Source organism: Toxotes jaculatrix, chromosome 2 (assembly GCF_017976425.1).
Source record: "Toxotes jaculatrix isolate fToxJac2 chromosome 2, fToxJac2.pri, whole genome shotgun sequence".
In the NCBI taxonomy this organism is placed as follows: domain Eukaryota; kingdom Metazoa; phylum Chordata; class Actinopteri; family Toxotidae; genus Toxotes; species Toxotes jaculatrix.
This window is the reverse complement of record NC_054395.1, coordinates 19,911,040-19,923,468: the sequence shown is the minus strand read 5'-3', so window position 1 is coordinate 19,923,468 and position 12,429 is coordinate 19,911,040. Positions and strand designations below refer to the sequence as shown.

The 12,429-nt window shown below is 47.2% G+C and overlaps 1 protein-coding gene across 3 annotated transcripts; it reads right to left on the bottom strand.

Moving 5' to 3' along the window:
• Positions 1-241: 241 nt before the first annotated feature.
• ncoa6 (nuclear receptor coactivator 6) lies at positions 242-12,383 on the bottom strand. 3 transcript variants are annotated; one of them, XM_041049794.1, is made up of 17 exons: positions 12,291-12,383; positions 11,143-11,480; positions 10,158-10,313; positions 9,901-10,023; positions 9,495-9,617; positions 8,580-9,389; positions 8,297-8,428; positions 6,483-7,800; positions 6,248-6,366; positions 5,576-6,108; positions 5,244-5,480; positions 2,086-5,131; positions 1,779-1,835; positions 1,621-1,651; positions 1,114-1,155; positions 737-870; positions 242-627 (listed from the first exon to the last, which is right to left on the bottom strand). In XM_041049794.1, exons 2-17 carry the CDS (start codon positions 11,438-11,440, stop codon positions 581-583), a joined length of 7,206 nt encoding a protein of 2,401 aa, XP_040905728.1. In that variant the 5' UTR covers positions 11,441-11,480; positions 12,291-12,383; the 3' UTR covers positions 242-580. The 3 variants fall into 3 exon arrangements, with proteins under 3 accessions (XP_040905728.1, XP_040905739.1, XP_040905748.1); XM_041049805.1 differs by having other exon boundaries at positions 9,916-10,023; XM_041049814.1 differs by lacking the exon at positions 1,114-1,155.
• Positions 12,384-12,429: the final 46 nt, after the last annotated feature.

Sequence of the window (12,429 nt, the reverse complement as noted above, 5' to 3'; positions counted from 1 at the left end):
CTGTATAACAGGTGCTGACAAGTTGTGTCCACTCATCTCTTTTTAAAGAATGTGGTTTTCTGCTGTTTTCCTTCAGATTATTCTCTTTTGGTAGCCTGCATTCAGGTTTTGTAAGACAGTCCTGCCTGGATGTTCTCTTTGATTAAGCATCAGCACAATTACTGTGGTCTGAAATCCAGACGACCTGTTGCTGTGTGACATTATTGCAGCCTTAGGAAAACACATAAATCATATTACACAGTTTCACAGAACAAAAGCAGTAGAAAATTTAATTCAGTTTTACAACATAATTATACAATCGTGACAAGCTCCATTATCAGTCTTCATATGATTAATCCAGCATTTAATATAAAAAGCACATTCACACAAACACATACTGTATGCACACATTCTAACTACAATCTCACATAATAGCATGGACAAAACAATAGAATAATTCCTTTTAAAACAATCTGTACATGGTTTCCTCCTCCAATGAAAACTCATAATCTGGGACAGAGAAACCAATATCAAATGATTCACAGCCGAAAACAAAAACATTTACAGTACAGTTCACAGGTTACCACAACCGCAGCTGTGCCTATTTAGACTTCCTTCGTTTGGCTTGGGTGGGGCTTGCTCCAGTTTCTGTTAAAAAGTGCATACAAATGTATTAGGGGGAAAAAGTAGTAAATGCCATGTGTATAGCTTTGGTACACTGACATATTCTGTCTTTTAAAGCTTCTTGTGTGTTTACCTTTTACAGCAGCACTGGTTCCAGGCCTGGCTGATCTCTTCCTAATGCCACTGTCTGCTACTGGCTCCTCCTCCACCTCCTTCTCTGCCCGGGAGCTGCGTCTGCTCGGTCCCTTGGGTTTCTCCACAGCAGCTCTGGGAGGACCAGACAGAAAAACAACAAACGAGAAGGAAGGAAGGACAACACAAGGATGTGTTATTAAACATGCAGGGGTGCGAGTTAACTCTGCTCTACTCAGAGAAAGATATAATACCACTCAGGACTGCTGTTTTTCCTCGTCTACCACAGATACTGTCCGTCTTCATCCCGACAGCATCCACTACGTCGACATGATCACTGCTTGTGTCTTTGCAGCGCAAACATGTTAAAATACATACCTTGGGACTAAGTTGATGGGCGTCTTTCTTTTCTTTGCCCATCTGTGATAGAAGTGGAAAAACAGCGGTAAACTATAAACTGTGCTGAACAAACATGGCTTCACTTCCCCACCATATTATGACAATCCCCAGGAAAAGAGATGTGGCCATAAAGGTCTGAGAAGCAGTACAATTTTCTGTGAGATAGGCTGTTTTTTATTTAAACTTCTGACATGCATTAGTATATTTATTTAGTTGCATGCTAATGATACATACCAAGTGCTGAGGGCCACGTGGCTCATTGTTTTCACCATGTACCCCCTTGGCCAACCAAATGAACTCCCTGAGTTTCAGTAGAGTTAGAAATGTCTAAGCATTTCTTCTTCAAGAGCACCGGTTTTAAGACTAGGCCAGCTTTTCAGAGATCAGTAGTAAGGGACACCTTAATAAACCCCAGCACATTAAGCATGACCAAGCTAATCAACAACACAGTAATTAAAAGAACACAGATGTTATGAGGAATCTTACCCCTGCTCAGAACCTGTTGAGACCTCTTCACCTGAATAGGACAAAAACAAGATTTATTTCCATGCCTTCTACTTTTACGGGACACATAGAAGATCATATGAACTGACTGTTTTTTATTTAACAGACATAACTTCTAAAACAAGGATGACCACACTTACCTGTCTTCTCACTGGCAACAGGTTCCTGCGACTGTGGGACTTCTTGTTGAACAGGTGCTGGGGAAAAAAGGATGAACTAGTTCAACTGACACGTTCATCTGAAGATATAAAGCAAATTATTTGTAAGAAACATGTATCACTAATTGCAAATGTAATAACTAACCCTTACCACAGCAGTGACTTGAGGCATGTGTAGTCATCAGCTTGACCTGACCAAGGATCATGACCAGAATATGGTCCTAATCCTGTTTACCTGATCCATGCAGACATACCCAATGATTCTTTTAGCTCATAATTATGTGTTTACCTGCGGTGGTCTGAGTAGTTTCATGAGGTGCTGTAGCTGGTGGCACTGGAGGCTCCACAGCTGGGGGGTCAGACTGATCTGGTGGAACTCCGATGGGGTTAGCAACTGGAGAGGATACGGTGGGGAGAACCTCCTGTGTAGATCCAGGTGACGCAACAATCGGAACAATGGACGGTACAGGGCTTTGTATAGGAGCAACCGTAGAGATCAAGGTAGCAGAAGCAGCATCTGTGGTAGTACTAACTACAGTGACAATAGGAGCTTGAGAGCTTACAGCCGAGGCTGGGCTTGACACTGTAGCTGGTGCAGGAACTAGAGCCTGGGTGACAATCTGAGTAGCAACAGCAACTTGGCCAGGAACTGTGATTGGAGAAGAGACCACAGGTGGAGTAATTTTGTTTGGAGCAGCAGCAATAGGATGGGGAGCTGGTGCTTCAATCTGAATGGCAGGATTAGCAGGGGGATGAAAGACTTGTGGTGGCACAGCCACAGTGGGTCCCTGCACAGGCCTCTCCACAGGACTCTGCTGGGAGTCAGCTGAACCAGAAACAACAGCAGCAGCCTGTGCAGGTTTGCTTTTTACTTGGGCAGTTGGAGATGGACACACGGGGGTCTTTCGAATGGCGTTCACAGACCCAGGACTAGAGCAAGGAGGCTGAGAAGCCAGGGGTGGCTGAAAGGGAGATGACGCTGAAGGGCTTGGATGGGGAGATGGCTGCTGGACTGGGGGACTAGATTTCTGAGCAGAGCCTGCCTCACCTTGATTTTCTGTTTTGAGAGCCCCTGGGTTAACTTGCTGAGGAGCTGTGAGAGTACCAACTAGGGATGGCGAGGACATACTAGTAGCAATCTGGACCTGTCCAACTGCATTTCTGGCAGGCTGAGTGCTGGTCATGTTAGCCCCTGAGGACTGGGTGGAGCTTGGGGCAGGAGAAAGTTGGATGTTTGTAGTGGACACTTGGAGAGGCCCCACCATGGTCACTGACTGTGATACCACTGTGGTATTAGGAGCCACAGATGCACCTGGGACCTGAAAAAGTGGGTTGATAGAAAAGTGAAGTGGGGCGGTGATGATATGAGAAGGTCTGGGGACATGAGTCGGCTGCTGGATGTCCTGCGGCCTAACGTTCTTGTTAGGGACAGCCACCATGGTGGAAACCATAGATGTTGGTGCCTGAGGAGTGGGGGCAGAGGTGATGGGGTTAGATGTAACAAAGACAGTGATCTGGTTGGGGGAAATGTTGCTAGAGGAGGCAGGGATTTGTATAACTGAGTGAACACTTGTCACAGGTTTAGAACTGGGATTTGGTTTTAGAGCCGAACTGGCTGGGGTTAGAGCAGAACTGGTGCTAACAGTTGAGGCAGAAGTGCTCTGACTGGAAGTTACTGGGTTGGGGCTTACACTCAGGGTGGTATTAGTGTTAGTACTGACAGTATTACAAAGAGTAGTTGTTGGGTTTACATTCGGACTGGGACTGACACCAACACTAGTGATGGGGCTTTGATTAAGGCTAAGGGTAGTACTGGAGTTCACAATAGTGCTAGGGAGTGAGCTGGCAACTGAAGCAGGCTGGAAGTTAGGACTACTGGTAGGGACTGGAACAGCAGGTCTGGGTTTAGCTTCTGGCTCATTTATAGTGGCAGTGGTAGGAACGGAGGCTGAACCATCTGTACTCTGGGCATTACTCTGGAATGGTCTGTCTGGATCCAAAGCAGACTTGGGACTGTCCTTGCCCATGACATCCCTAGCAGTATTATTCTGTATGGGCCGAGGAGGCATGTTCGGGATACCCGAGTTATCCAGTAACTGGTTGAGGGAGGTTGGAGCTGCCCTGAGAGCAGGCGAGACCTCCGACTCCTGCACAGGTGCCGCATGTGTTATCTGCCTATCAACTGTGCCAGCCTGCAGTTCCATGTCAGGTTTAGGCTGCTGAGGCACAGGGAAACGAGGACTTGCCATTCTGGGGGCTGATAATTCCCTCAAAGGCTGTGGTTGGGGTTGAGGCTGAGGCATCTGTCGCTGCTCTGCTGCCATTATTCCCTGACTTTCCCTAACTCCCTCAGCAGGGTTACCTTGAATTCCATGGAAGGGGCTCTGAGTCTGTTGTGTCTCCATGCCCCCCGTCACTTGTGAAGGCATTGATACTGGACTTGGGGGTACTGAGGTAGGGCTTAGCATCATAGTTTGCCCCTGAGGGTTGACCAACTGCTGCTGGTGGGGAGGGCATGTGATGGCCATTTTTGCCCCCTTTTGCCTTCCAGGACTTGGGGTGGCTGATTTGCGGCTAGAAGCTGGACTTGACCTCCGACTGCTGCTAGGACTAGCCCTTTTACCCTGCCCTCCAGGCTGCTTGTCCTGCTTAGCACCTGCTCCCCCTGCACCAGTGCCAGTAGAGAAAGGCTGTTGACTGTTGTTAGTGTTATTTCCACCCACACTGCCACTGTTGTTGTTGCCTGATAGAGCTAAGCTGGGAGGGGCCTGCCCAATGGCTTTCAGAGTTGTTGGGTTAAGACCTTGCTGATCAAATCCCCTGTTTAGGTTAGGCTGCCTGGGAGGCAGAGGAATGTTGATTTTGGGGGGAAACAGCCCTGCAATCGAGGCATTTAGCCTCTCAGGTGAAAGGTTGATTTCAGAGGGCTCAGTACTGGGTGGACGATTAGTTGGAGTGAGAGGATGATGGTACGGCCTGGGGCTAGCTCTGTTGGGGGTTTTGGGCCTGGAGCTCTGTGAGGTTGTGGGGACATTAGGGAAATGAAGGCCAGGCATGGGGCCACCTTGTTGAGGCTGAGTGGGTAACTGTTGCTGGGGACTGGCTCCAGTGTGCGGAGGCATTGGCGTTGGACCAGGGCCTTGCTTTATCATGTGAGCGTTGGAGCCCTGATTGGCCATCATCTGTTGGGCGCCATTTCCAGGCTGCACCCCCATTTCTGGGCCACCGGGCCTGTCCTGTTTAGGGTGAGCCCCTGCAGGGGCCTCCTCAGATCCAGTGCCTTGGGGACCCTGACCTACATCAGGATGGGACATTCTCCGCGCAGTGCCTGCAAGCTAAAACGGTGAGCAAATACAAAAGTTGTAAAAACAAGTGAAATTCGGAGTTTGAAGTGTAAATGCCAATATCATTTTTATATATGCCACAGCACTTGACCTTGGCCCTTACCTGTGGGTTCACCATCAGGGGCATCCCTCTGGCTTTGTCAGGTGACGGTGGTACCCCTCCATGTCCTTGAAGACTGATCATTACGGGCATGTTGCCTTGTTGTGAGACAGGAAGCCTCTGGACCTCAGGTGGATTTCCCATCCCCCGAGGAGGGAGTTGGCCTCCTGGCGGGATGGACATACGATTTTTTGCCTGCTCCTGCTGCATCTTCAGCATCATCATCATCTGCTGCTGTTGCTAAAATGAAGATGAAGATTAAATGGGAATAGATCATTAACCACTGTGTTGATATCAACCACTGTCATCAATGTAAATAATAATAATGATAATACCTGCTGTTGCAGGTTTGGCTGTTGAGTTTGCTGCTGCTGTGGTTGTTGCAGCTGATGAGGGTGCATCTGGGGCTGGCCTTGACCTTGAGTCTGCGGCCCTGTCATCCCCTGCTGCCCTTGAGCATTCTGGAGACTCTGCATCTGCATCTGTTGCATCTGCTGCTGTTGCTGAATCTGCTGCTGCTGTAATTGTTGCTGCTGTTGTTGTATTTGCTGTTGTTGCATTTGCTGTTGCATTTGTTGCTGTTGCTGCATTTGCTGTTGCTGTATCTGCTGCTGTTGCATGTGCTGAATTTGTTGTTGTTGCTGCTGCTGCTGTTGTTGTTGTTGTTGTTGCTGTTGCTGCTGCTGCTGTTGCTGCTGTTGCTGCTGTTGTTGCTGCTGCTGCTGCTGCTGTTGCTGCTGCTGCTGCTGCAGCTGCTGCTGTTGTGGTTGTGGTTGTTGTTGTTGTGGCTGCGGTTGCTGTTGTTGCTGCATAAACTGCATGGGTACCTGCTGCAATACTCTCTGGTCGCCAGGTTGGCCAGGAAAGCCTATTTGAAGTGTAGAGAGGGACACAAAACAGATACAAGTACAAATGATGAAAAGTAAAAAAAAATAGATAAGTCGCTACAACTAAAGATTCCGCGTCTGAGACAAAATAATTGGAGAATTTTTTTATTCTGTGTTTACCTGCAGCCCTGTTGGTAAAATCAGGGAGTTTTGGGCCAGAGTTGTCTAGGCCCAAATTCTGTTCACCGCCCAGGTTTGGCAGTTCGGAATCCTCCATGCCACCAGCCACATCAAGACCCCTAAGAAGGAGAACAAATAGATGAGGCTGAGTCAAAGAATTAATGCAACAGTGATACAGCTTACTTCAACTGTCTGCCATGGTAAAAGTTAAACTGTATTAAATACAAATTGTTACCCAAGTCCCTCTCCCTGCTGTGGTCCCTCTCCTTCTTTGGGCTTCTTCTTTCTTGCCGGTTTCTTTTTTTTGGGTTTGGCCTGATTACCTCCCCCTGCTCCTTGCTTTCCTCCTGGCCCAAATTGGCTGGCTGAGATGTCACTCTGCAGCAGGTTGACCAGCAGTGGGCTAGTCAGTGTAACATCCTTGCTGACAGGAAAGCCACCTGGCTGTCCACAGGGTGCCCCCATTGGCATCTGGCCTGGGAACTGCGAGTTAAAGTTCATGCCATGACCTGCAAAGTGGCCATTTCCCATCTGCATGTGCTGAGGGCCCCCCATCATGCCTTGCTGCTGCTGTGCCTGCATATCAGGGACCATCTGTTGGACACCTAAGTCTCCTGTTCCACTACTGGGATCTCCCAGAGGATGTGGGTGTTGTTGAACTGCCTGTTGTTGTTGTTGTTGCTGCTGTTGTTGTTGCAACATGGCCTGTTGCTGCTGTTTCTGTTGCTGCTGTAACTGTTGTTGTTGCAACTGTTGTTGGATAAGGGGGTGACCAGCAGGAAGCCTCATCTGCTGCCCATGTATGCCCATCGTTTGATTAGGATTGCCAGCAATAGGAACCTGTTGGGGTTGTTGCTGATTCATCTGCTGATGTTGTTGCTGCTGCTGCTGCTGCTGCTGCTGCTGCTGCTGAAGCTGTTGCAGTTGGTGCTGTTGCTGCTGTTGTAACTGCTGTTGTTGGAGTTGAGCCATTTGTTGCTGCTGTTGCGGAGTCATCGGCTGCGGGCCAACCTGACCCTGGAACTGAGCCATGTTACCTGGGACATTTGGAGAAGGGCCACGCATCATCTGGCCAGTCATGACTCCAGCTGGAATCTTGCTTCCAAACGGCTGCTTGTTGCCTTGCATCTGGTTGGCAACCATCTGTTCCATCATGGAGTTTTGTTGCTGTTGCTGCTGCAGGAGCATGGCCTGGTGCCCTTGGCCTCCAACCATCTGACCCTGCCCATGCATCACCCCCTGGCCTTGCTGAGGCATCATCTGCTTAGGTGGGGTCATTCCTCCTCTCTGCCCTTGACTGAGAGGCCTTGAGAGGACAGTCTGACCTCCACCCTGGCCTTGAACCATCTGGCTGGGGGAGGAGGACACGGGCTGGGCCTGATGCTGGAGGCCCATCATCTGGGTCTGGAGGCCAGGCTGTTGCTGGCCCATACTAGGCCCAGCAGTTGTACCAGGGGGTGGACCAGCCATGTTACTCTGTACACCTATAACATTGGGTTGGGCATGGGGTGGACCCTGCATTGAGTTTGGTGTGGAGGCTGACGGCTGAGCTCCTAATGTAAAACGGAGAAGGAAAAAAAAAATATAATAAATATTGGGTCTCACAACAGGTAATAAGCAATTATGCCTTCTGCTAACTGCGTGTCAACCCATGGCATGTTGGATGAAGCAATGGACCACTTGTGACAGAAATAGCATGAGTAACTTGGGTAAGATATGTAAAATATTATAGTGGCATTCCAATTTAAAATCAAATAATTCAAAGATTGATAAGACCACTGTTAGGTTTGTCTTACACTACTTGATCGCAACAAGTCTATGGTGAACTCAAAACATTACTTATCTAAACAAAAGTTAGATGAAGCTGTGGCAAAGGTTCATGATGTTAGTAGTTTATATTACCAGTAACCTGACAACCATTTCACTTATGTAATAATCAAACTGAAGGGATTGTTAACAAAAATGTTTGTATAGTATAGGTCTCTAATCATTTCACACCATTTAACTAAGACATACCCCTAGACATCTGCAGTGTTGTAGACATTTTACCTGTGTGAGTCATCGCTTGGCTGCTCTGTAGCTGCTGAGGGGCTCCTCCACCAGGTGTTCCTGGAGTGCTAGCACTCACCTGACCTTGGACAAAGTTTGGGGTTGGAAAGCTCATGGGACGCTTCGGCATGCCTGTAATAAGTATTGATTGATTTTGTTATTTTAGACATTAGAGTGCACATTTCCTAATAACTTTAACATAGAATACTATTTTACAATGGCCAAAAACACATTTTAATGTGCATATCATTCAAATAAGAAACAGTTAACAACAGCAACCAACCTGGGTGAACTTGGGCCCCAGCCTGTCCGTGCTGGGGCATTCCCATGAATCCTTGCTGCATGTTACCCTGTTGGCCGAGGGTTGCTCTTCCTGGTGAACCTACACCCTGGGGAAAACCTTGTGGAGTTGTAGGTCTCTGAGCCATCATGGGAGGAGTCCCTGGTGAACCCTGCTGGAAAGGAGATGAGGAAGAACCAGGGGACTTGGCAGTGAGGTTGCCCTGTGGTCCAGAAGTTGGTGGAAGGGGTGGAGGGGGTCTGGGCGGTCCTGTGACACCACCAGGGCCACCCTGTGGGCCTTTAGGCTGGGGGGCAGCAAACTGACCCATTCCTGTCTGCTGTTGTTGCTGTAATTGTCCCTGTCCCATGGCATTGAATACCTGCCCAGCCTGCTGGCTGCCAAATGGGTAAGGGGGCGGAGGGTGGCTGGGTGTCTGAACTGTAGCAAGGGAGGGTGGGCGCTGAACCATTTGAGCTTGCGGTGGGGGCTTTCTCCAGGCAGGGCCTCCTTGGGCTGCTTGTTGCTGGAGAACCGGGTTCCAGCCAGGAGCCATTTGGCCTGATGGATTGAATGGAGGTCTAGGTCCAAGCTGTGAGAGCTGAGCTTGCTGCTGGGCCTGTTGCTGTTGGTGATGCTGTTGTTGTAGCTGCTGCAGTGCAGCAGGGTTGAGTGGTCTCCCAGCCTGCAGAGCCTGCATGTGATGGGCAGCCTGAGGAGGCATGGGGCCTGAGCCATGGGGAGCAGACTGTTGGTGCTGAAGCTGCTGTTGCTGCTGAACTGGCATACTTGGCATCATTGGGTCCATCATATCTGTGAGAGAGGAAGATGCATTTTTTCTATTACTGTACTGTCCAAGCCATAACATACTTAAAATAACATGTATCATTTGATGCACAAAGAAACAAAGGCCTGAACCTGTCTGTGAAGACGGTCTGGGGACACGAGGGTGCATCTGTCCACTGCTGCCTGGTACCATAGCCTGACCTGCCATGCCAGGCCCAGTGGGAACCATTGGTGGATTAACCATCCTTACTCCTCCTTATGGAAATATGTACATATTAAATCATTATGTGCAACAGGAAAATACATAATATTTATCAAGTGACTACATACTAAATAGCCAATAACTAATTACTGCATTTTCAGCTTGTTAATTTTGACTTTATTGATGTACGAAACAATCGATGTCTGCATATTACCTACTTACAGTACCCTTATCCAAAAGAAACATAACTAACAAATCACTACCACTATCCAAAAGTACAATTTCAGTGTAATTGATATACAGAGACCATGTGTAATCAATTTTGTAAACTAGTACCTGGACCAGGCTGACCTGGAAAGCCAACATCCATTCTCATCTGGCCAGGTGCTCCAATTGGTCCATTCACTCTGACTTCTTGTCCTCTGTTTGGTCCGACTGCCACATTGATGGCTCCTTCCCCTGAGCGTCAACAGAGGGAACATCAATTTCAGTTTATGTCCTTAATTCTGAAGTGCCACACACGAAAAGAACAAAGCCATTGTCTCATGAATTGTGTTTTGAAGTGACAAGGGGATTGAAGGCTGTGCTGTTACCTTCTATCTGCACAGAGAGAATCCCCAGGTCTCTGAGCTGCTGTTGGTTGTTCTGGGCCAACAGTCTGAGTCGCTCAGCAGCATCCCGAGGAATGTTAAAGGTAACCCGCACACTGTTCCACGGCTCCACATGCTGTGGCTGTAGCCTCTCAGAGCCTTGAAGAGGGGCAATGAATGAATACAAGTTGCAATTATAGTGCAAACAAGATGAACAAGAATTCCAGATAATACTGGTTAGAGAAGTACAAGGAAAGGATGGGCATACAAAACTATACTGGTATATACAACAGCACACAGAAGTAGGGGTACGTTAAAATTTGTTATAAATTATTTTACAACAAAGTGTCTACATGGACGTCCTTCAGATATTTTGACACTGATCAAAAGAATCAAATATTCTTCAGCATCAAATCTCCAGAATCTGAACTAAATTTGGTACAAATATAAAACACAAAATAACAGATGGAAGTTGTCACCCTATTAACTATAACATGCCTATATAATCACACTTTGACATTAGTGCATCATCTTTTATTAATTACTGTTTCAAACTGAATTGTAGGTGCTGCAATTCAATGCTGTGAACAAAAAAACATGGAAAGATCCAAAGGGGCAAATGTTCTTTTAAAGCATTGTATTCAATTAGGCAGAGGATGGAAATCTGTGAACATACTCCTAGACCAGGGGTGTCAAACCTGTCCACAAAGGGCCGGTGTGGCAGCAGGTTTTTGTTCCAACCAATGAAGAGCACACAGTTTGACCAATCAACTGTCTGAAGACTGAGATCAGTTGATTAAATGAGTCAAGTCTGGTGTGCTGCTGCTTGGTTGGAACAAAAACCTGCAGCCACACCGGCCCTTTGTGGACAGGTTTGACACCCCTGTCCTAGACTAACAGCAGGTCATGTGTAGCCTATTTGTTTGTTTTGCCAAAAAACACATGCTGTCTGTTCCAACATAAATAAGGGTTAAAAAATAACACTAACCAATATCAAGCATGTTAGGTATCCCACTGAGGATAGTGTCAAGTTTTTGTGTGAAGTCCTCATCCTCCATATTCCCTTGAAAGGCAACGAAAACTGTAAAATCCTCTCCCTCCCCGCTGTTTTCTTCCATGCCATCTTGCTTGTCGACTTTCTCCTCTTGTGTTACTGCGGCTCCATGGCAACTGTCAGCATCCTCTCCTGCATCATCCCCAACACCAGAGTCCCTGTCGGAATCATTATCTGGTTCCAGGTACTCTGTCCTCTGGGACAGCTCAGGTGGAGTGCATCGATGTGCCATCCTCCCCTCTTACTAGGAGTGGCGTTTGAACCGTTTCATGCTGAAATTCCACATGACAGAGACACACAAATTACTACTGCACCTTATAAACACCTACTGTACCACACTATTGCTGCAGTAAAGAGGAAACAGTCAGAAATTCAAAGCACACTATTGATAAATCAAATGCTGGATAATTAACCACAGGTTTTCAGTTGCACTCCGTTCCCTGCAAGCTTCAGGTGAGACAAGTTCAAACATTATATATTTCTTACTGTAAATCCCCATAAAGTAAATAAGATAACGTTAAACACACGACACACCTGCGTGACATCACTGTGACCGGTGATGCTAAACTTATAATAGCAGACGTGTCACCTTTTTTACAAATGGAACTGAAGGTGGTCGAGTTATCTAAACTTCTGTGTGATCTGAATAAATGTCACATACACAGAGTGAATACACTACCATAAACGGTGGGCAGCTAGGTTAACATGATCGGCCCAGCGGTAGCAAGGGCCTTAACGCAAACGTAAGCTAACGTTCAACGCTCAAAATCGGCAGGGCGAGGAAAAATATTCCGCATTCTGTGTCATTTTGCATTTTCATGCCGGTATGAGGACTACTTACAACTCAAATTAATACGTTTCTAACAGACAGTGCACAATGAAAGAAGATAAAATTAACGTCAAGGCGGTTCCTGCTGGCTTCTCCGAAAGCTCCGGCTAGCGGACGCTAGCTACGTTAGCTGGGAAGAACTGCAGGTAATTCATCATCAGTGAACTGGGCCACAGCTGAGTAGCTTCCCTACTCGTTAACTCTGACATACTAAATATCATCAGCAGCAAATTACGCACAAGAAAAGCCTTACCACATATATTCATCTGAAAATAAGTCCAACCAGTCGACATCTGCTAGCCAGATTAGCTAACAAAACATGAATCACAAGCAAGTCAGAGGCGACTTCAAGCCAGGAGAACGGAAAAATACCGTTTCCGGTAGTGCGTTCC

What these genes read in the sequence shown, in the direction of transcription:
- ncoa6 (XM_041049794.1), bottom strand. Translation starts at nt 11,440, where the DNA reads ATGGCACATCGATGCACTCCACCTGAGCTGTCCCAGAGGACAGAGTAC. An exon ending in TCCAGGTCAGCCTGGTCCAG is followed by an intron (nt 9,618 to 9,900) that starts GTACTAGTTTAC and finishes TATTTCCATAAG; the next exon opens with GAGGAGTAAGGATGGTTAAT. An exon ending in TCAACAGGTTCTGAGCAGGG is followed by an intron (nt 1,156 to 1,620) that starts GTAAGATTCCTC and finishes CTTCTATCACAG; the next exon opens with ATGGGCAAAGAAAAGAAAGA.